The 21,959-nt window shown below is 44.3% G+C and overlaps 1 protein-coding gene across 3 annotated transcripts; it reads right to left on the bottom strand.

Moving 5' to 3' along the window:
- Positions 1-438: 438 nt before the first annotated feature.
- camsap3 (calmodulin regulated spectrin-associated protein family, member 3) lies at positions 439-21,667 on the bottom strand. 3 transcript variants are annotated; one of them, XM_052048401.1, is made up of 18 exons: positions 21,159-21,667; positions 14,777-15,042; positions 8,047-8,187; positions 7,540-7,635; positions 7,212-7,244; positions 6,422-6,560; positions 6,189-6,328; positions 6,002-6,086; positions 5,592-5,634; positions 5,448-5,503; positions 4,941-5,007; positions 2,887-4,870; positions 2,696-2,814; positions 2,023-2,315; positions 1,859-1,952; positions 1,520-1,638; positions 1,036-1,154; positions 439-948 (listed from the first exon to the last, which is right to left on the bottom strand). In XM_052048401.1, exons 1-18 carry the CDS (start codon positions 21,283-21,285, stop codon positions 649-651), a joined length of 4,221 nt encoding a protein of 1,406 aa, XP_051904361.1. In that variant the 5' UTR covers positions 21,286-21,667; the 3' UTR covers positions 439-648. The 3 variants fall into 3 exon arrangements, with proteins under 3 accessions (XP_051904361.1, XP_051904363.1, XP_051904362.1); XM_052048403.1 differs by having other exon boundaries at positions 4,941-4,971; XM_052048402.1 differs by lacking the exon at positions 7,212-7,244 and having other exon boundaries at positions 21,159-21,666.
- Positions 21,668-21,959: the final 292 nt, after the last annotated feature.

The following is a 21,959-nucleotide window of genomic DNA, read 5'->3' as shown; positions in this document are numbered from 1 at the left end:
TTGTGTTTCTCCAGATAAGCGCACCACGTGTCAATCAAGGAAAAGTCATCCAGCAAACATGAGTAAAAAATTAACATCCAGATGTCTTACAGCAGAACGAGTCGAGTGCACAGGCGTCGGAATCAAACGCACACCACTTCCATGGTTGCGCATGCCCCACATTCATAAGAGAGCCGTCTTTTCCAGATGTGACCTCCTGCTTCAGTCATATCTGTAGTGATTGAGGCCAAGAGAGGACAAGAAAAGGCAGCAAAAAAAAGGGGGGGGGGGGAGCCGGAAGGAGAGGCGTGGGAACTTCTCCGGCCCTAAATACTGTCGCACGAAGGCAAGGCAGTGAAGTTGTCTCATCTGAGTCTTGGGCCAGGGAAAGTCAAAAGCAAAATAGATAAAGGAGGCGAGGAAAGCCACGGAATGGCCTAAGTCAAGAAAATTGAGTTGTTGTTTTTTTTCTCCCCGCATACAATCATCAATCCGGGAGCTCTGAGCAGGGAAGCATTCAATAGGATTCATCCATTTTCTTGGCACATAGTGTTGATTGTTCTCATGGTCCTCAGTCACTCCATTTGTCTGCTACTAATCTCTAAAAAATAAGGAGGAAGTAGTTCCCCAGACTGGCCAGAATAGAAAACCTGAATAGCAATAGTATGTTCATTTTGGGGTGCTGAGCTTCTTGGGAGTTCCTGGGCGCTTTTGCCAGAAGTGTCCGGGGATGGTGATGGCATCCACGCTCATGGACATGGTCTTGGACGGGATGGCGGTGAACTGCTTGCGGTCGGAGCTGTACTTGTAGATGGACTCCACCATGTCTAGCGTGATGACGCGCGGCCCGATGCCGGTGAGCCGTGACATCTCTTCTGTTTCGGGGTTCATGGTGTACACGGCCCTGAACTGGCAACTGGAGTCCCTGAAGAGGATGAGGAAATGGTTGGCCGTGCTCTTCTCCATTTCCTGCAAAGGGAGAAAGGGAACAAATGTACAACACAAATTACGATGAACCTCAATTTTGGACTCTGACACAATCAACAGATGGCTCACCTCTACAATCTTGTTTTTCTGGGGTTCGTTGACCTTGCCGGCCAAACAGCAGCGGGAGATAGCATTATGGATGATGAACTTGTTGGACTTGAAGCTTGGCTCCTTATATAGCTTTGGTCCTGAAAAGACAAAAAAAAGACATATCTGACCTGACTGAAAATATAACTAGAATGTATACTGTACAAAACCATCATAAAACACTGGATCACAGTTCCTTTAGTTTGGAGTATGCATCGCTCCCTGTGCTTTGCATGAGTTATCTGGCTTCCCGTCGCACTTGAAAAATATGTCAGAAGACGAAATTGTCCAGAGGTGTGAATGCAAGTGCGAATGGTGGCTTGTCTTAATGTGCCCTACGATTGGCTGGTGATCACTCAAGGGTGTACTCCAACTCGCATCCATATTCAGCTGAGATGAGCTCCAGCTCAAGTGCTGTAGAAAATGGGTGGATAGGCAGACAGACATTTCGGACCATGTGTCCTACCTGTGTACTCTGGGATGGAGGCAGTGGAGGAGACCGTGGAGCCGTTCTCCCATTCCCTGTCACCGTTGTGAGCACTCATTCGTCTTGGCGACATGAGCCGGGAGGGAGAATGGGAACGACTGGCGAGAGGAAAGGAGAAGTTTAGTGCAGAAAGCGATTTTCAATTTAATACCAGATTTTATAGCCGATATTAGCTCTTTCAAAATTGGCCATTTTTTTCCTCCCCACACCCACATTACAACGCAAGACAAAGATTATGCCATTCAAACATCCACCCCACAAGAAAAAAAATAAATCCATATCGGTCAGACCCTTTAGAATCACGTGGTTAAGTGTTACCTGGTAGATCTCCTGACAGTCAAGCCTCCAGAGTCATTCGCCATGGAGGACAAGTTCATGGTCGAGTGGGAGTACACTTTGTTCAGCCTGCTTCCTACAAAGACAAAAAGCATATTTGAAAAATAGCTACATGGGAATAATATGATGAAATAATTACTAGTTACCCAGGAGACCCTTGACTGGGCTATGTGCGAGGGCCGAGTCGTCCCTGAACACGGTCTTGGGTCTCTGCTTCTTCACACCGCGCACCGTGGTGGGCTTCTGCCTGAGCACCTTGTCTAGGTCCTCCATGATCTTCAGCTGGTGTCTGCGCTCATATTCCTGCCGCGTGAATTCTCCCCTGCGCTGCGGGGTTCCCTCGGCTGAAGGTGTATGCGATGCCGGAGGAGTCCCGGGGGTCTGAGGCTTGTCCTCACCCTTATTGCCCCAACCTTCGATGATCATCCACTGGGGCTTGCTGAGGTAAGGACAGAAAATAATGGGACATTTTTAACCATGTTGAAAATGGACTCATATTTTCATTCAGGAAAATTAACTCATAGATCCAAACATGTTTTGGGAATGTGGAAGGAAGCCAGATTCATCAGAGAAAAGACACGCAAGCATGGGAAGAACATGCAAAGTCCACACAGAAGGAGGAGACATAAATTCTAACCACCAGTTCACCATGCTGCTTGCCCATTCTTTTAAAAGAGTGAAAGTTCAAATTTTCTAGATAAAAAAACCAAACAAAAAAAAACGTTGCTTTAAGGCCTTGTTTGTAGATTCACGGCGTCAATGCCTTTTAAGACTTTTTAACACACGGAAGTTGTGTAGCGTATGGCAATCAAGTCTCACTTGGATTCTTTTTCCTGCTCCTGCTTGCGTCTCTTCATCTCCTCTTTTCTCTTCTGCTGTTTCTCCAGCAAGGCAGCTCTCTTCTGCGCCATCTCATCCTCAGTTCGCTCCTTTTCATCCTAATAAGAAGGACCCGTTTTAAAACAGTAGCAAGTAATTAAGCTCACGCAAAGCAGCTTTCAGTCTCCAACCTTGAAGAAGAAGCCGACCCCTGCTTTCGCCTCTGGCGAGTCGGCGAAAGGATCGGGCACTTGGTCTTCCTCCTCTGCATCATCTCCTTGCAGGGAAGACAGAGAGATCTCGATGAGGCTACTCCGTTTGGAGTTCACGACCGCGGGCGGGGCGTCACTCTCAAAGGAACACTCCGACGGGGCACCGGAGCTGGAGCCCCCGCCCGCCGCTCCCTCCTTCCTGTTTGCGTGAGAGGGTCTCGGTTCCATGTCCGAGCTGAATATACTTTCATAGTCGTTGGAACCTGCTTCGGACAGAGCGTCCTCCGCGGGGAGACGCGGAGTCGGGGTGGGCGTCGACCCGGGGGTGAGCGTCGCTGTGGAAACGGGCGTGGTTGCCAAAGAGCGCAGTTCGTCAAAGCTTTCGGAGTCCCCGATGGAGAACATGGCGGAAGTCTGGATTTGATTTTGCGAGGGGCTCACGCGACGAAGGTGCGGAATGCGGTCGACACTTTGCGGTGTGTTAATGACCCTCGATAGAGCCGGGATTCGACCGTGTTTGGGGCTCTTAGGGGGCACGGATTGACTTCTACGATGGGCAACTTGAGGAGACTTTGGAGGGATAATGTGGTTTGTGAGCTTGCGGGATGGCGACGGGGAGGCTGAATTGAAGTCCCGGGTGGATTCCTGTGAGAGACGTGCAGAGGAGGGGGACTGGGTGGAGGTCTTGGGGCTGGTAACCCAGGATTTGTTGCCGGCAGCTTTCTTCTGAACGAGTTGGTTCTGCTGCTCGGAGAGCCGTTGCATGTCACTTTGAAGCGACGTGAGAGCTGCGGTCAGCTTGGATACAGCGATGTTATATTCCCCGAGTGGCGCTGCTGCTTTTTCACCAGGCGTACTCGCCTTCTCTTTGGTGAGAGCGTGTCCCCCTTTGACGTGACTTTCACGCTCCACTGACACGGGCTGCTCTTCATTCTCCACGCTAGCCAGTCGTTCCTCAAGCGTCAACCGAGCGAGGTCTTCCTCGGTGGAGGAAGTGTTGACCTGGCCTCCTTTCACCTCACCATCTTCCACACGCTCCCCTTTCTTCAGCTGTAGAAAGGCAGTCTTGCCCAGTTTTTGACGATGCTTGGCAAAGATGGCCTCGATGCGCTTCTTCTGGGCCTCAATAGCCCGCCGCTTTTCCTCCAGACGAACCCCGAGCTCTGACATTTCGTTAGTGAGCTGAGGGCTCTTACCGGGGCTGTCTTCAAATTTCACATCCCACGTGGTCGCATGGGGAACAGTCGACTCACTGGTTTTGCGAGAGTCTCCACTTTGCTTCTTTTTGCGTTCCGCAAAGCTGGTCATCTTCACGCCACTGTCCAATCCCTCCCGTCTATCCGACTGGGAGCCGGCTCCAGGTGTGCCTGGCACGGACTGAGCCCGCGGTGTGTCCTCCGACGCATCCGAATCCACGCTGCCGTCTCTTAAGACCGAGTCGTCATCACGTGAACATTCTGAAGTATTTCTGGTTCGAGGGGGCTCTTTGGACTCCCTCGCAGGCCGATGCATCATTCCCGAATGCGTCGGCGCAGAGCAACTGACGGGCGTAGACTTTCTGTGATGTCCCACAGTGGCGGTGTTGTCCGGAGAGTGGAGGTAGAAACCGTCTGGAGCACCGTCGGGATGTAAGCGAGGTTCCATCTTTCTCTCATTATGAATGATCTGAAGGGCCTCTTCGATGGTCGGCAGCTCTCCCGGTTCAGTCGCGCCGATGCCATTCTCCGCTGATATTGGTTGATCGGGACTCTGGGTGGACCAGGAACCTCTGTGGACGCCATTCGAAGCGGTCGGTTTGCTCAGGTGCACAGCAGGTGTGAAGGGTGACCGAGTCACATTTGGGCTCGTTGGATGAAGCTGGTCCGAGCTCGCGGATCGCGTTAACACAGGGTTGCCCATCACGATGTCCACGTCGCTGTCCAAGCCGAAAGGAATGCTGAAGGATACCGCTGACAGGGGGCGGCTAGGCAGAAAACAAAGTGAGTGTGGGTACAATTAAAACGCACCGTGATGACTTAGTTGTCAATACACACCTTTTCTTGCTCCGCGTCTTTCCAACTCCTTCTAAATGAGACATTGAGGTAGACTGATTCAAACACCCTAAGTAAAGTAGAATACACACACACACACACACACACACACAAAGTAAAGGCATGCACAAAAACAGGGATGCACAACATGCAGAATTTGTAGACCGTTTCCAAAGTGAAATGAAAGCACTTTTGAGATAATTTAGCAAAAGACACGGAGTAGTTGTTCGGCTTGTCCCATCAGGGGGTCACCACAGCAAATACCCTTCCTGATGCAACTCACCTACATTTATCCAGGATTGGGACTGGCGATGGCCAGTAAAAGGTATGATTTCAATTAATCATGTCAAAACAAATATAATGCCGCGAGCAAACACGTGCGCTTGAAACATGTTTCAAATGTGGACATATTGAAGTAATTCATTGGCTTTGTTCAGACTTCAAGCTTTTTTCAAACCATGTAAATTCAAGTATTTTATTTGAAATTTTACACCCGAGTCACAATCTCACCTGATGCAGGGGAGGAAATTGGGAGGAAGGGCTTCTTTAAGATAGAAGGAGAAGTGCTGTAAAGCAGAAAAAAATGTCAGTTCCTTAAAATAGCTTCATTAAAAGGACATGTAGAATTCAGTTTGTATTCATGAGGTAACTCACCCATTGTTGCTCACACCCCGTGGCGTCGATGGTGCGGAGCCATCTAATGCAAAAGAACACAAACGGCAGATTTAATGGCAAAAATCAACTACGAGGTCCTCAGTTCAAAATGGACTTCTGTTTCTACGATGGCAGTGCGTGCAACCAGACTTGGTACGGAAGTCACGTTGGGCCACAATCCATCACTAACATACGCTCACGCAAAAATAAAGTCAGAGTTACAGTGAATGTTTGTTTGAAAAATACATTTAGCTCATAAACACACAAACAAAAAACCAAGAGCGTGACAAGGTATTCTTACGCCCCTGCAGAAACGAGTTGATTCATTCATCACGGTGGTACCATTGTCAAGAGAGGACCCCCGGAATGACATGATATTCCTAAATTATCAGTAAAAGATTGACACCTACCTAATCTGTCCACTGGGTGAACAAAGTCTGGCCTTTGTACTTCAAACCAGTGGAGCAGCTCTGCTAGAAAGCTCAGAATGTTGACCTGAATAGATCACACAAAAATAGACGGGGGGGAAAGAAAAAAAAAATTAGGCACGCAATATTTTGTCATGCGATGAACCGTCAAGAGGATGAATGTCAGTACCCGAAACGCTTCTGGCGAATACAGCAAATCCTCCAGGGCCAAGTGGCAGCAGCTCTTCAGGCAGCTGTCGCAGAACTCACGGATGAACTGCAGGTTGTACAAGCTGTCGGTGGCTGACATGGTCTCCTTCATGCAAACATCTATACGGAGAAGACAAGAAAATAAACAAAACGATGAAAACACCCTGCACAGATCAGGTGCGAATCAGCGATCAGGCTGTCTGGTTTTGGTACCTTCAAGTCGTAGCAGACCGGGGCAGTAGTAATGCAGGACAGCAGCGATAGCACAGCCATTAGATAGGTCTCGGACTTCATTCACCACCGGGAAAATGGGTTTCTGTTTGGACTGAACTTTATCCTTTCTGTAGCGAAGCTGAAAGGGACCAAAAAAAAAAAAAGCAATGAGTCAACTGGTTAGTGACATGGCATGGTGAAAATGCTGTGGCTAAACTGAAACAACACATTACAGCGTAACATGATCTTTGTTTAAATACATACAAATATTGTGATGAATTTATTTTGTAGTTTAGTTGAAAAAAAAAGGACTTGTGCATCATAGAGACTCGCAACGCACAGAGTAAAACGTAATGATTTTAGATTTTTGATGATTGTAGCATGCAGCTAATCAAAAGGTAAAATTCAACAGAAATGAGAATACTGTATTATATTGGAATAAATGTCTTGTCTCGTCTTGTGTAGGAGGAAAAAAGTAGACCAAAGTAAAGTTGGGACGAAAGCAAAACGTTAAGGGAGTGAGCACAAATTCCCAAATGTTAAACAAACCACCGCTGCTATTAGCATTCAAACATGTGCAGACATGCCGTGCATGCACTTGGCCATCATGCACCTACTTGCAGGTTAATCAAGTGTGTACTTGCAAAACTCGAATAAAATGTAGCAAAAGATCAAGATTAAAAAAACAAACAAACAAAAAAGAGCAAGCTAACCTGTCGGACATTTGATGAGGACACTGGAGGTATGGAGGTAGAGGGGAAAAGGAACAGAGGAAAGAAAGGGAACTTACAGGAACTAGTTTCCAGTACCAGCGTGTAGGACACTGTCAAGGAGGCATTTAAGGACAGGACAGGAAGGCGACAGAGAGGAGAAAAAGGAGAAATGGAGGACAGGGGCACAAAGAGAGATTTAAAGGCCGACAGTAAAGGAAGTAGGAGTCATACAACAACAAAGGGTCGTGGTGCTTCTTTTCTCTCAGATTTATTTAGTAACGGCATATCAATGTGCTGGTGCAAAATAATAAAAGATTGTCACCTTGTAGCAAAACCAGAAACAGATTTACAAGCGTGTTTGGATGTGACGCCAGAGGACGAAAGATGCCGTCATGGAATACTCACAGCAGGTTGAAGAGGTTGGGGATCACTCTCAGTGATGGCCTGGAATGTTTGTTCACTTTGGGCTCCTTCCGTTAGTTCCCTCAGCTTTTGGTTGAGCTGAAGGTGTGCATCAAAACAACAAGTATCCGTTTTTGATGGTGCTTATCAAGTAACAGGTGAGCTGCAGGCTAACGCAGCTGACTTGAGGAGTACAGACTTGGTCGCCGACCAATCACAGGGTACAAATGGACAACTTTACACACTTAGAATCACACCTATGGACAATTAAGAGTTTTAAATGAACCTAGCATATATGTCTTCACGGGTAAAAATATAAAAACTTTACTTTGCTTGACTCTACCCTCATACTACAGAAATGTGTTATTCTCTAATAGTGTCCAACAGCACTGACAAGTACATTTGAGGTCTTTGCTTGTTACAATACATGAGAGCTATATCAAAACATCAGTTAGACTCATTTTATTGGAGCGGAAAAAAATAAGTGTCGCCAAAAGTAGACTGACTCACCGTGTTTACCCAGTGCAGTACAGCATCTTCCCAGCTCGAAGTACCACCCAGGAGCGCTTGAGAAGCGCCTGTCTTCACAGTCCTCACCGTCTCCGAGGCTCCAACGGCCATCAGGGCATCTATCACGGCCAAGTGAGCACTCTGCAAGGGATGGGATAGAACAGGGGCATAGACACTTAATAATAATAATTCAACAGTGGCTAGCTATGCAGTACAAAACAAAAGCCCATAAACATTGGTCATACTGTATTAATTTACACAGAGCATCCTGCAGGCGTCACCAAAAGAGACATGCGAGTCAGCAGAAACACTGTCAAGGTCCTAAAGAAACAAACACGTCAGTTGAAGCGGGTGAACTTTGGACTTGTATGTGTTCTATCGTTAAATCATTACATTGGAAGCGGATCAGCAATATGGTTACACATATGCTTGTGTGTGTGCATGTGTGTGTGTGTGTGTGTGTGTGCGTGTGCGCCGGGGGGCTGGGTTTGACACTCATCCCTAAGCTGCTTCCGGCTTTCTCTTTTGTAGCGCAAAACATGACTCATCAAGCATTGTTTGTATTTATAGTTACGTCACAGACTCTACACAGTTTGTCTTACTCTAGGACTGAACACATTTTCTCATACCCGTGGAATGGCCAGAGCACATTAAAAGACAGCTCAGATTGAATGTTTCAACACTAAAAACCTTTTAGCTCATTAAGTGTTGGCGCTTCTTGTGCGCCATCAGCTATGCTGTCTTTGCTGTCAACAGACTCTGACATTTCAGATTTTCAGGTGTTCTTCCATAGCGCCAAAAAATGTCTGACAGCTGTGAGACAATAACAATGTGGCCATTTTTAAAAGACAGGGGGGAATTATTTTTTTTTTCCACTGTTCAATATTTCAAAACGGCACTATTAATATCAATAATATGCAAACACATGTATGCGAGTGTGTGTACATTATATATATATATCTCCTATCACACCAATGTACATTTTCTTATTGTAGGCGAAGTATTCGCTAATTATATTACATATGGCACGTCCCCCCCCCCTTCAGGAGACTGCAATATTTCGCTGCGATCTTTCTTCTACAGTTACCCGAAGGAGACAAATTTAGCGAACAAAGTTCCTTAACATGATGGCTGCAGCAGGTGTAGGTCGTTGCATTCTTTTACTTCACAACTGGATTGCATTAAATTCTACACACTGTATCTTTAAAACAAAACTCAAACTGGTGGGAAAGTAGGTAACTCTTTGCCATGAAAAATGTAAAGGCAAAGAGTTTCGTTCTTTTCAACAGCCCAACAAGACCCGCCTCACCTGAACAACAACATCAGCTTTCTAATTAATTGCCACAAACGGCATATTCTGGTCATGGGTCCATTCTTCAGCCCTGAGCCTAATCTGTGCAACTCTGTGCCAGTTCCCTACAACACGGCATTAATTCCACTTTACAGACGAGACATTCCTACATGGGATGGGGAAAGGACAGCGAGGGATGGTGGCGGGTCCAGCTGCGTGCGTGCATGCATGCATGCATGCATGCATGCATGAACCTCGTCCACCAAAATGCTGACCTTTGCTGGCCACAGTTTTAGGTAACACTGTGTGGATGCACTGGCCCTTCCTGACTTGGTGGCCAAGGGCAGGAATGCCTCTTCCACATCTGCGGGGAGCTTTTCTCGCAACTGCGGAAATGATGCGTTGCAGCAGCAAAAAATAGGACAAATGGAGAGAGGATGCTGATGAAAGACTGCATAATCCTCTGAGCAGATCACGATCCAACCTAGCCAAGGTTATGATAATCACTTTTACTAAAAAAATAAAATAAAATTTCGTAAAAGTGTATGTGTATACATTTTTTTTTGGGGGGGGGGGGTGCAAATAGGATTTTATCAATTTCGTATTCCAACGAAAATATAAAAATTACAGTGGGAAAATTTGGAACACTGCGAGGAAGAAAAAGATGATCACAAGAGTACATAACGTATATTGTCATCATTTTAGACTACCTGGTAATAAATAAACAAACACATATCATAACACGCTTTGTTCGTCCACACCCAGCAGACGTAGCAACGGGAGATGAGAACAGAAATCAACAAGACAGACTGGCAAGGGTGAAGAGACGAAAATCAATCACAGGAGTGCTACACGAACAACAGTGCAAAATAAAAGTGCGTGGGGAAGGACATGGGGGCTGTTTGTTGGTAGAATCCCCCTCCCAAGTTCTGAGTGGGCCGGTCCAGCCTCGCTAATGAGAGGCGAGCGAGGAGCCACTCAAGAATGTATGAGGCAGAGGCTGCCAGATCACCATGACAACCAGCCAGCTGACCCACAATGCATCTCAACACGAGCCTTGGCACCTCCAAACAAATAATCTCCACGCTCCTGTCTGTCAAGTATCAGTTCCTTGGTGACCCATGTGACATTCGTGCTCGCCCCATTAACCTCAATGGAGCAATTGGGAAAAATACGCATGTCAAACTGTTGCAGCAATAAAAGCAAACAAATAACAGCAGGTCATTCGTTTTGGTTAACTTTTGTAAAGCGCTTTGTCACAGCTGCCGCTGTTGTGAAAGCGCTATAGAAACCAGCATGTATTGTATTGTATTGTATTGTATTGTATTGGCTCATTAAACAAGATTATGACGAGGGCACGCCCTGATTCTGTCTGAAATATGACTTAACGAGACATCCCCCAACGCCGCGCAACCCCTGCTAGTGCCCAGTGAGGGAGAAGCAAACAGGGATCAAGCCGGTCTGGGGGGCCTAATGGGGGATTTTGCGTGGGAGCGCACATGTACAGTATGTTATTTAACCTTTGTGTGCAGTTTTCGCAATGAATGATTAGCACAAGTATTGGGACAGATTGGGAGGGGGTGGGGGGTGGTGGCAAAGTACAACCCGCGGGCCACACATGGTCGTCTTTAATCTGGCCAACCACGTGTTTGCATTATTATTAAGGGTTCTGGAATATTTGTTGTGCAATTTTAGATGGTAAAATAAATTATTTTCAATATAGATTCAACTTGTTTTAATTGTTAAATCATTTTTCTTCACACATATTTAAAACTATTTGTAATGCAGACAATTTGACTTTATTTTTTTACATAAAATACTTGGTTAATTTTACTCAGCGCAATCAAAAAAACAAAATATTAGTAAAATCACCCATTAAAAAATATATAATTATTGGTCACTTACTGTAAACAAAAACAAAAAAAACAGTCAAACAACTGCATGAATACATGTTATCTATTTAGTTTAGTTTTTTGAGTAAGCAAAAAATTTACAGTACTCGTATATTGACCATTATTTTCTTTATTCAATTATTTGTTAATTTATTGTAAATAAAATAAACAAGTCTACACATGGAATTTTCATAATTTACTTTAAATTGGGTGATTAATTACTCATTAAATTATGAATACATGAAAATATAGGAGTGAATTGTTTAATTCTCAAAATAAACTATATTACATACACATTTTAACATTTATCTTCTTCATGTACAAACGAGTTGGCCCATCTGTCCATTTTCCCACCCCTGAATCAACATTTTCAGCGATTCCGTCTGAAGTCACCTGGACTTGACTGGTCTAAAGTTAGGAATTTAAATAGAGTTGCCCAAATGGTCTATAACCAACATGGAGGAAAAATAAGATCAAACGTGATTGACTGAATAATAAATTAAGGTGATTCTCATCCCTGCCAACACTGCAGTGTGTTTAAATAGCCAATAAAATAAAACACTGCACACCGCTCTTTTCACTGTAAATTAAAATGAACCAGATCCGTTTGATGTTGGTGTGTGGACCCCGTGAGGGTTGGTCTGCTGTGCCATCCAATCGCGGGTCAGGGCGTTCAGTCTGCGTGGCAGATTATCTCTAATCTTCACATATCTTTACCCTCAATCTGAGGAGCTACAGAGACCAGGCCTTCACCAAAAAGGGTCAGGGCAGTGCAAGTGAAACGCACACAAAAATAACTTCCCTTTCAGGAGGAATGCGCTGATGGTGTTGACACTGTCGTTTTGGTGGACCTTTTATGCAGTACATTATCAAAATCTATGCAATTCCACTTTGGCAGCAATGGATGTGGTCGGTAGCTAAATTAAATAAAAATAAGGAAATAAGTTGAAACAAACTCAAATTTTGTTGATTCCACACTGGCTTTAAGGATATATCATGAGAGAAACACACATGAGCATTTCAAATAATTACATGCGAGCCTGCATTTAATTTCCGCCCAAATAGTTTACACTGTTCAGTTAAACAATTATTCGTTGAAAGCTGTCACGTAATGTTTAAAAAACAAACAAACAAAAACTATTTGTGTGGTTTCAGTGAGCCATGACGACTTGTCTTTTGTCCCACTCTGATATACATATCGCGCGGCGTATCCCTTTATAAACAGCAGACATGTGGAGATTGTTAATGATGCTGCTGGTGCAGTCTAAAACTTTGTTTCCCGTGGATCTGACCAAGATAAGTCTTAACTGACAGTGGCAAAGAGGTTTCCAGCCAGCGTTTCTTTGTGGTTTGCAGAAGTGCACTGCCTCACAGAAAACGGCCTTCTCGCCAGATTGTGTGACACACTTGATGCAAAGCTTTCATCTACGACTGATTGACGCTTCTCCAAAGCTTTTTATCGGGCAAAACCACTGCTGAAGCTGCATCCTTCACCGCGGCTCCAACCGTGACCCACTTTCCCCGGCTGCCAACGAGGGGCACAGTGGCTAAGGAGTAGGACGGACTAATGATGCAGCATGGACAGTAGCAGCAAAATAAAATTAAATAGAGTTTCGTGGTCAGGATTTGGATCGGAGGCATGCAAGCAACACAACGTAATTATTAAAGCAACACCATGCATAAAAATCACCTCCTCCTATAACACTGTTGAGCCAAACATTCAGCTACTTTTGCTTTCCCAAAAGGTTACTATAAGTCTGCAACAATAAAGCACCTAGCGACATTTGTCTGTCACTTGATTCTTATTATATCAATCCATGGTGCTTGTGCCCTCGCAGCGTATGATTTACCGCGCAATGTTGGATCAGGATTAGCTTCCAAAGTATTATGCTGTGCCCTAATTCCTGGCTCTTTGAAAATCTGATTTCAATGAGCACTGCGAAAAAGGGAAAATGTGAAACATTTTCCACCATGAATCTCAAAGTTTCAAACAACGTACAGTGAAACAAGAAAAAAAACATAAATAATGCTATGTGACCGCAGTTCTATGACCAGCATTTGTCGGAATTCAGCCAAATTGCTTAATTCTAATGGATTTATGGATTTATTAGTCTATTTTCTTTTAAATATTGATCTCATTTAAAAAAAAAAAAGCTGTTTCTTTGGCCTGTTGGACAGGCTCATCTGGAAGTTTTAAAAAGCTAATGTGAGCCTTCATCCTAAAAGTTTGCTTACCACTGATATCTTAAAAACAGGTGGGAAGAACCTTTTTGAGACGATACATGACACCAAATTACCACGAAAACACTCAGCCCCTTTCAGACAACTTCATTGTTGGCTGATCTTCAAGATGCTGGTTTTCACGGCCGTGTGAGCGAGCGGGAGTGAGGGACAGAGAGAGGTACATTGTACAAAAAAAGAATTAAATAACATGAAGGAGGGGGACGAGATGAAAACCATTTCTGTTGACTTGACTTACAATGCCCAGCCTAGGGTGTTCTTGCGACACACGATCCTGAGTTTCATCAGAACTGTTAGGCTATTGTATTGATCCAAGCATCCATTGTAGTGCCTTCTACACACCCTGGGATACAAACCCTGACCCCTCTTGCACAAACGGGAACACTATGCCTATGTATAAAGTAGGAACGCATACCCTGATACGTTCTGGTTAAACAAGCTTGGTGGCATTATGGTGGCAGACTGGTTTTTACTCTGGGTGAAAGAAGCTTGTGGCTGTGGTCGTGCTGGCAGCTGGATCCACTCATCCTCTCGGATAAGTAGAATGAGTATGGGGAGGGTGCTGTAAATGCGGAGGGGGAGGGAGCACGGATGAATGAGCAGGGGGTCTTTCTGGAGGTCCTTTAATCCCGCGAATCAAAGCATAAACAAGACCCAAATTCTACAGCCCACGCAACCAGTAGGACCAGTGGGTAGTCAGGCGGACTGCCTGATACAGAAGCATGAGCAGTAGGTACTCATGACCACTCCAATTCAAGGATTCAAATATTTATTTTTTTGTTGATTTGGATTAATTTTGCTGGGTTGTTTCCTTATGCAAAATATGAAATATATTGTATGCCCCAAAAACATGAAAATAATTTTCTAGTCATATCAACTCCCATGTGCAACGAAATTCGGTACCACGGGTCCCCGATTAGCCCAATAAATCTCAGGATTTGTGAAACAGAAATAGAATAGGAAAATAGAAAAAAATAAATAAACATAAAATACTGATCTCCAGTTTTGAGAAGTACAGTGGGCATTGTAGTTCTTCATGCCAAATTTTGTTAACCTAATTACGTTACATGGGATGCATTCATTTGATTTGAAATTAGAGCATTATCACAAAAGCCCGGCATACTGCAGACCGTAAAATAAGCCTTTCCAAGCGTGTTTCAGTCTAAAAGACAAAAATGAGCACAGGGTGTCTCACAGGGCTCTATCCTAAGACCCTTTCTCTTCACCTGTGACACACCTATATAACCTAAAGTGAGTTGTTTAAAAAATATGACTCTTTGCATCATAATCATTAAATAAATGTTACCATTTTGATGGGTTTATGTTGCAGGTCTGCATCAGTCACTGCTAAGTCAGGCGCTTTGGAGACCAGGCTTCGGTTAGCGAGCAGCTGCAGCAGAGCTATGTTGTCTTTGGGCTGTGGGTCAGTGCGGCCAGTGCCGAACATCAAGAGGCTGTAGGTGCGGCAATAAAGCTCCGAGGACTGCAGGAGGCGGGAGACGGGAGGTTTAAGGTGTTCTTGCTCATACTGGTCACGGTAGAAGGGGTCTCGCAGCTCGGCCGGGACATTTTCTAACGGGAGACAAGAACATTTGGTTAAACAGTGCATAAACAAGCTAGAGGAGACAGTACAGTGTATTCCAGGGATGTGATCAAAACATACGCCCTAGTGGGTCCAGGGGATTTACTTGACTGGCAAGCTCAAATTGTTGGGTGAGCAGTGCAAGTATCAAGGTCGGATGAGACGAGTTAGGAATTACTCACAGTGTGTGCGTACTGCTCTTATCGTGTGTGTGTGGTGTGCTCAAGATGACCAAAACAATACCTGACAATATCACTACCGATAATTTTGAATCTCCTTGCCCATTGCAACATGGTGCCAAAGTGCATGCAGACTGCCAGGAAATTGCAATAAGAACAGTCGTAGTAGGAGTAGTAGAAATGCAAGAAGCTTGGCTAACTGCCGACTCGGCTAATAAATAAAATGTGGAAAAAAACTCATATTTGGCAAGATTCTCAGGATGTGTGCATCACGCTTTACAAGATTGTTTCTGACTCATTTATTCGCTCAGACCCAAAATCTCAGAAGATTAACTCTAAATCGGACATGTCAAACTGGCAGAAGGCTACGAACTAATTCAAAATGTGCAGGATTTTGTAAACTATCACATGTGGAGGAGAAAACTAATACGTTCTGTTGTCTTAGAGTACATCGTCATAAATTGACAGGCTCGCTGAGAATACCTTCATGTTATATCTGCTCCAACTGGTTTTCCCGCAAACAGATTACTGAAAACACATGCACACTTGACACGCCCTATATAAAACTGGTTCCTCCACATGTAGGCTTAAACAGAAGCAAACTCAAGTCAACCAAGATCCAAAAACATACAGGGGTACACAATACCTCATCCATTCAAAGGGTTTTGGGAATGAAAGCTGGCATATACTAAAATAGACCTCTCAAATGATTATTTGGCTACACCCCCTTTGTTTCCACCTGAATCAAAACTACCGGTATTCAGAACACATTTGGGAAAATTCTTTCCACACTTCCCAGGGTCCAAAAGGCATGCCTTAGTGTGGATGGAATTGAATTTGAGAGCCAGACGTGGAAGCTAGAGCTAAAAAAAAGACTCCAAATGCTTCCATCTTCACCTTCTGTTGGTGTCTCACTACTTTTGCCTCTGCTGTGTCTCGGCAGCAACCCACATATGAGGTCACGTGTGAACTGAAAGTGTGTCTGGGTCCTCTAGATTACACCTAAGTGTGTAAACAAACGGGACTCGTCGCTGTATAATGTCATGTAATCGTAAGTCACGCAAGCGATCCGCATGGTTTCACGACAACAAAACACCCCGTTCCGCCGTTGAAACAGCGGCCATGCAGAGCCTCTCTGCGTGTCATTCGCATTTTGAATAGACAAGTTGGGAGTCACATGGCTCGGTGTGTTGTGCTCTAAACTGCAGTGTCCACATTACCTCTGGAAATGCTGAGCAACACAGGACAAAAAAAAATTGCCCAAAAGGCAAAGTAGGATGCAAATGCCACCATGTATTAGGCTGGTGAAATAAGCGCTCCATAGATGACATCTGACACCGTGTCCCGACACGACAACCACTGCCGCTTATGCTGCTGGCTTTTCAAAAAACAAAACAATCGACAAAGCTATTTAAAAATCCAGCATCCACTGTATCAAAACCGACCGCCAATGTGTCGCGTAATGATAGCGGCCATGTGCCGTTGCGTGCTCGATATTGAACGATTGAGCTTGCCTGCCGGCTCCCTTTGTCACAGATAGCAGTGCGCTCGTCTCGGTGCAGTTCGACACATGCAAACGGGACACGCAGGCGACAGCAGAAGCAACTTGAAGCGCCGCGGCTCCGTAGACTCGGCTCCATCTTGGCGCTGTCGCGTCAGCTTATACAAAGTAATTGGGACAGCTAACCATGACACTGAAGTGGAAGCGAAAATGGACAAAATATGGAGTCTGTTATGTTGTGGCCTTCCAAAAAAAAAAAAAAAAACTACTCCCACAAGGTTGGAAGCATACAATGCCCAAAAGGGATCGATGTGAACATCAATTACTGATTAAAAGGTGTGCTTGTACTTCATACCAAGGACCATGTGAGTAGTGTAGTTCTGACAATAATATTAATGAACCTGGCTTTAACAAAATGCAGCTAAAACAATCCCTCAAACGACATCATTTGGCAGAAAAAAGAATGCTTCCATCGATTTTACTTTCCATCCCAAATTCATGCAAAGGTCCAAATGAAGCATCAGCACACACATTCCACTTGGTGATGAACTCCTCATTTGGCCGCGTCAGTGTTTTATTTCACTCCTCTATTTTGCTTCAATTGCATCCTGTTTAGTTGTTCTCCATTTCCCACTGTGGCACTTTGACCCACATCCAACATCCGGAGGGGAATGCTGATGAAAATAATGCCCTAAAGAGGGGTACACGCATACAGGCAATCAATTTGAGTATCTCCTCTCCTTTGCAATCAAAGTAGGTTTGCCGCTAACAAATCTTGAGAATTGATTGTCCTCTCAAATATTCCATTGATTACTAGCATTGACAGAGAGCAAAAAACAGCAACAGATGAGCACAAGCGAATGCAACCGGGGAAACGGAGGAGTCTTAAATTATATTAAAGGCCGCAAGGCAGGAGGAGGGCGTCGTCCTGTAGTGAAGACAACAGCATGAGATTGCATTACACTTGCCCAAGAAGCGGGCCCACAGACAGTGCGACAGAATATATGCGAGATGATGGATTTGCTTTTGTATCCATTATGCTCACCAACAGGAGCGTCTTCGGGTTACACGGCAGCATATAAAAAGGCTTTGGTTTGTTGTGTAGCGCTTCTTAAACAGATCAATGATGGACCGCATTAGCATGAGACGCACTGTACACAGTGGCTGCAGGGCCAAGTACAGTATGCTAAAGGGTGAGAGGGTAAACAAGAGTAACAAGGTAGCGTCCTGCTTACATCCGTGTCCCCCCGTCGACTCACCATAGCGACTGCTCTTGAGGGGATGAGTAATTGTTCCGAGAAGATTAGAAGCACTTTGATAGCGAGGATGAGCTGAAGTCATATTGCAGGTTTAATTAAAAGATAAAACAATGGCACGATAACAGATGTGACAAAATGTTAAGATCAATTTTTAACAAGTCAATTTAAATTTACACAACACTTTAAATGATAACAGACTTCCCTCCCAGGCATACACACTACTTATCTTCTATGTAAGATAATGGCGAATACTGGTACATAATTGAACATTCTCAGGTTCTGATAGTGTACCCAGTGATAATCGATCAATACAATACAAAAGATGAGGATGATTATTTTTTGAATGCAGATTTAACATTCAGTGATTAACTTGTTTTTACATTTCAATGACAGTTGCAAATGTCCATTCGCAGTAGGCATTCGGCAATCAGGATTTTGGAGACGATCACCGAGTTTAAAGCTAACAATAAACGATCACTGATCTGGTCAGAAGATCGATCGGTCTATCCAATCTCTTGACTGTACATACGATTGACTCCCGCTATTCGCAGGGGAAAATGGCAGCGCCAAACTTCCCCGGATCGATCATGATTGCATTTGCTGCAATGTCTTATTTTCCGGATATGATCAATGATGTCACTGATCGATCCACAAAATAAGACATGACAACGGAGCACCGAGTTTGGATTTTAAAAAAAAAAGATGATCCAATTCCGATCTATAAAACGTCTAATTTCAAGTATTTACCATAAGGAGGAAGTGGTTGGAAATCAGAATAAAACAAGCTACAGTACTTCCCCCTTAAGCATGAATCACTAATTATAATAAGCCACCCAAGTCTTCTTAATTAACGTGTCAACTTAAAGGTTAGGCACATGTTGGCTAGAACAGGCGAATCAAGAGTTTCTGGTCTTGCTCCAGTGTAAACCTGTAAAAGTCGTCCTGAGTCACTTATCTGTCACGTGACTTGTCAGCAGGCATCAAGGTTAGATCCAAAATTCCCTATTCGCTCGTAATCACAACGGCCTTCACCTTGATGCAAAACATAGCTCTGTGTCAGGATAATAAGACATTGCCAGGCTTCTAAGCAGACAAACAAATGCATGGACTGTTGAAAACTAACAGGACACTTCGTTAAAACAATCGCAGCACGGAGAAAACATGGAAAACTCAGCGCAATATTTATTTTTTTTTTAGATATTTTTAGATAACGGTGACACAGGTGAACAAATTTGACCAATTTTTTTCATTCTCTGCTGTACGATCTGTGACTTTGAGCAGGCATTGCTTTGAAAGGCAGGGCCTTGTCTGGTGAGTGACGTGGGCGTCAGTGAACAAAAGTAGAACTGGGTGTTGAGAGCAAAGATTTGGGGCTGGATGACCTTGAGACATTGTGTACGAACATTTAGTGCATGATTATTTTGCTATTGTTTGTTCAATGAAGTGAATGAAAATGCATGGATGTCTGTATCTGTCCATGACTGCTTGTGGCGCCATTACAATATGACTCTCATCAAATTTAAATGAAATAAAACGTGCTATTTAAAGATGTACTACCCGGCAAGAAGACAGTTTGTTAAGAGACACAGATTGCAATTACGAGATTATTATGGTGGTGGATCTATAATGCAAGTGGGTGGATCAAACAGCGTCTCCAGGGAACACCCAGTCTGAGTGCTATGAAGTCCAACAAGGATCTGTGGGTGACGGTATTATCACACTTTAATTAGGATTTGGTCAAGCAAAGCGCCAGACACCTCGGGTCTCTTCTCAGCATGCCTTTGTGTTATCCTCACTCAGAATAGACTTGATGTTGTCATCGGAGAAGCAGTGGTTGACTCGAGACAGAAAAACTACGATAGGAGCCAGTCCTTTAACCCTGCAGTCTGGAGGACCGGGAAGTGACTTTGCCCCCACAGGGCGTGGCTAGGAAGGGGGTGGGGGAAGAATGGAGGGGCTGGTAAAGGCAAACACAGTAGCTACTGCCGGGAGATCCTGACCCTGGAATTGTGTAAGCAAGCCATGTTTTGTACAGAACATTCTACAATACTCACACCACCTCAAGTCGTTGTTAGTAAATCTGAATTAAGTGAAAAATACTCCAGCGTTCTAGCTGGAACTTTACAAAGATGTGTGGTGTGGCCCAAGGAGCTAGTACTGTAATTGTGTTTTAATGCATTTGGGAATAAAGGCAGGGAACAGGATTATTTTTTCCACTGTTGTTTGCATTCTGCAACATTTTTTTCCTAATTTGGTATCTATAGAGATGTACAAGTTAGTGCTGATCCAGTTAAGATTGTTGAGCTTCATTTTCAGATATTGTCCAGCTTTTTACTTTCCATAGCAATGAATTTACAGTTAGGAAAGGGTAAAATACAGCATACCAGGTTACCTAACGTAGTATTTTTTTTAAGTGAAACCCTAAGTTTATGCCATCTGAACAATGACTGTGTTCCCATGCTGAGCCACTGCAACGATTGTTTTGATGATGAACCGCAAGAGTTCATGTACTAAAGGGCCTGTCAACCCACATTTTCTTTAAAGTACATAGAAATGCGTAAAAAATGTTGACGATTTATATTTCTGATTGTTCGGCTTTGTTGTATGATTATGTGAAGCAGTTTCAGACATTCCTTGGCATTGAACTAAAGGTTTACAGTTCAGTAACCGTAAAAGACAAATTTTCACAGGAGGGCGTTTATAGTGAAACCCTGAGGTCATGCAATTATACAGGACCTGCCTTCCCCTGCTAATTATTTTGATGATGAACTGCAAGAGTCAAGTGTTATAAGGGCCTGTCATTCCTGAGAGACAGCACGTTATCCACGCCCAATGTGGCATGTCAAAAAGATTTCACCCTACATAAAAGAATGCTTGGGGTGGGTTGACAGCCGCAGAAGGGTTAAAGGGTGGCCTGTTGCTAAAACAAAGACACCTTCGCCCTCAAAAAAGTGAGCAGCAATTTGAAAGAGAACAAATTGTCAGTCCCACCAATACGCACAGACGGAGCGTGCTTTCCCCCTTTCGTGTACACCTCTTTGTGCTCTAAAATCGCTGAGTGAGATGTTAAAACGTTTCTCAGCACGCTAGAAACCCACATTAAAAACACGCGGTGTGATCGTAAGGACGTTCAAGCTACATGCATCGTCCCGGGGCCTGTAACCTACCTGCACTGCCGTAGGACTTCGCCAACAACCAGGCGACACTTGAGCATATTTTCGCTTTAGTGGAGTCGTATAAATCCAATGGTTTGATATCGGGGACGACAAAAGTCTTCCTCAGGGAGTCCACCATGGCGGGGTTGTTAATTTAAAAAATACAATGCGGTACTAGCGAAAAGGGCCCCTAAAAGCGCGTACAAAAAGCTCTAAACAAGCATTGTCACTCCAGTCCCCAATGACGGCTGGGAATACGGATGTAGCTGAGGAATTAAGTCGGGCAAATATCCAGCCCGGAGCTGCTTCCAAACCCGCTGAAGTCCTCCTCGTCGCGGTGAAAATGGCTCAAATCCTTCGCAGAACGCTCCTCCCGGCCAAAGCGTTGGACCAAGGAGAAGTTAAAGCGAACAAGGCCCCCAGTTTGTCTCCTTGTTCGACCACATAGCTCTTCGTCTGTGTTGGTAGAGGTACATCGCAGAGCCCCGTCGCCGATGACGGATTACCAGGTAAACGCCGGCGACGTCACTCAACCGAGGGACCAATAGGAATAGAGATCGCGACAACGGGAGGCGGGATTTTCTTGTTGGGAACGTCGACGCTGATTTACAGGTGCTGTAGTTTCAGTAGTAGAAATATTGCTTTGGGAAATATACGCGTTTTATTCTCAAAAAATAAGACTGTAATTTTTTGGTTAATATTTGTCATATCCGTGCTTTTAATTGTCCCCAAACAAAGGCAGGAATTAGTCATTTTTGTTGTTGTTTTTCTTCAATTGGCACACCGTGTGGAGTTTCACTTTTTTAAAATAAG

The sequence above is a fragment of the Hippocampus zosterae genome, chromosome 17 (genome assembly GCF_025434085.1).
Source record: "Hippocampus zosterae strain Florida chromosome 17, ASM2543408v3, whole genome shotgun sequence".
Classification (NCBI taxonomy): domain Eukaryota; kingdom Metazoa; phylum Chordata; class Actinopteri; order Syngnathiformes; family Syngnathidae; genus Hippocampus; species Hippocampus zosterae.
Note: the sequence above shows the minus strand (reverse complement) of the source record. Positions and strands in the feature narration are given on the sequence as shown.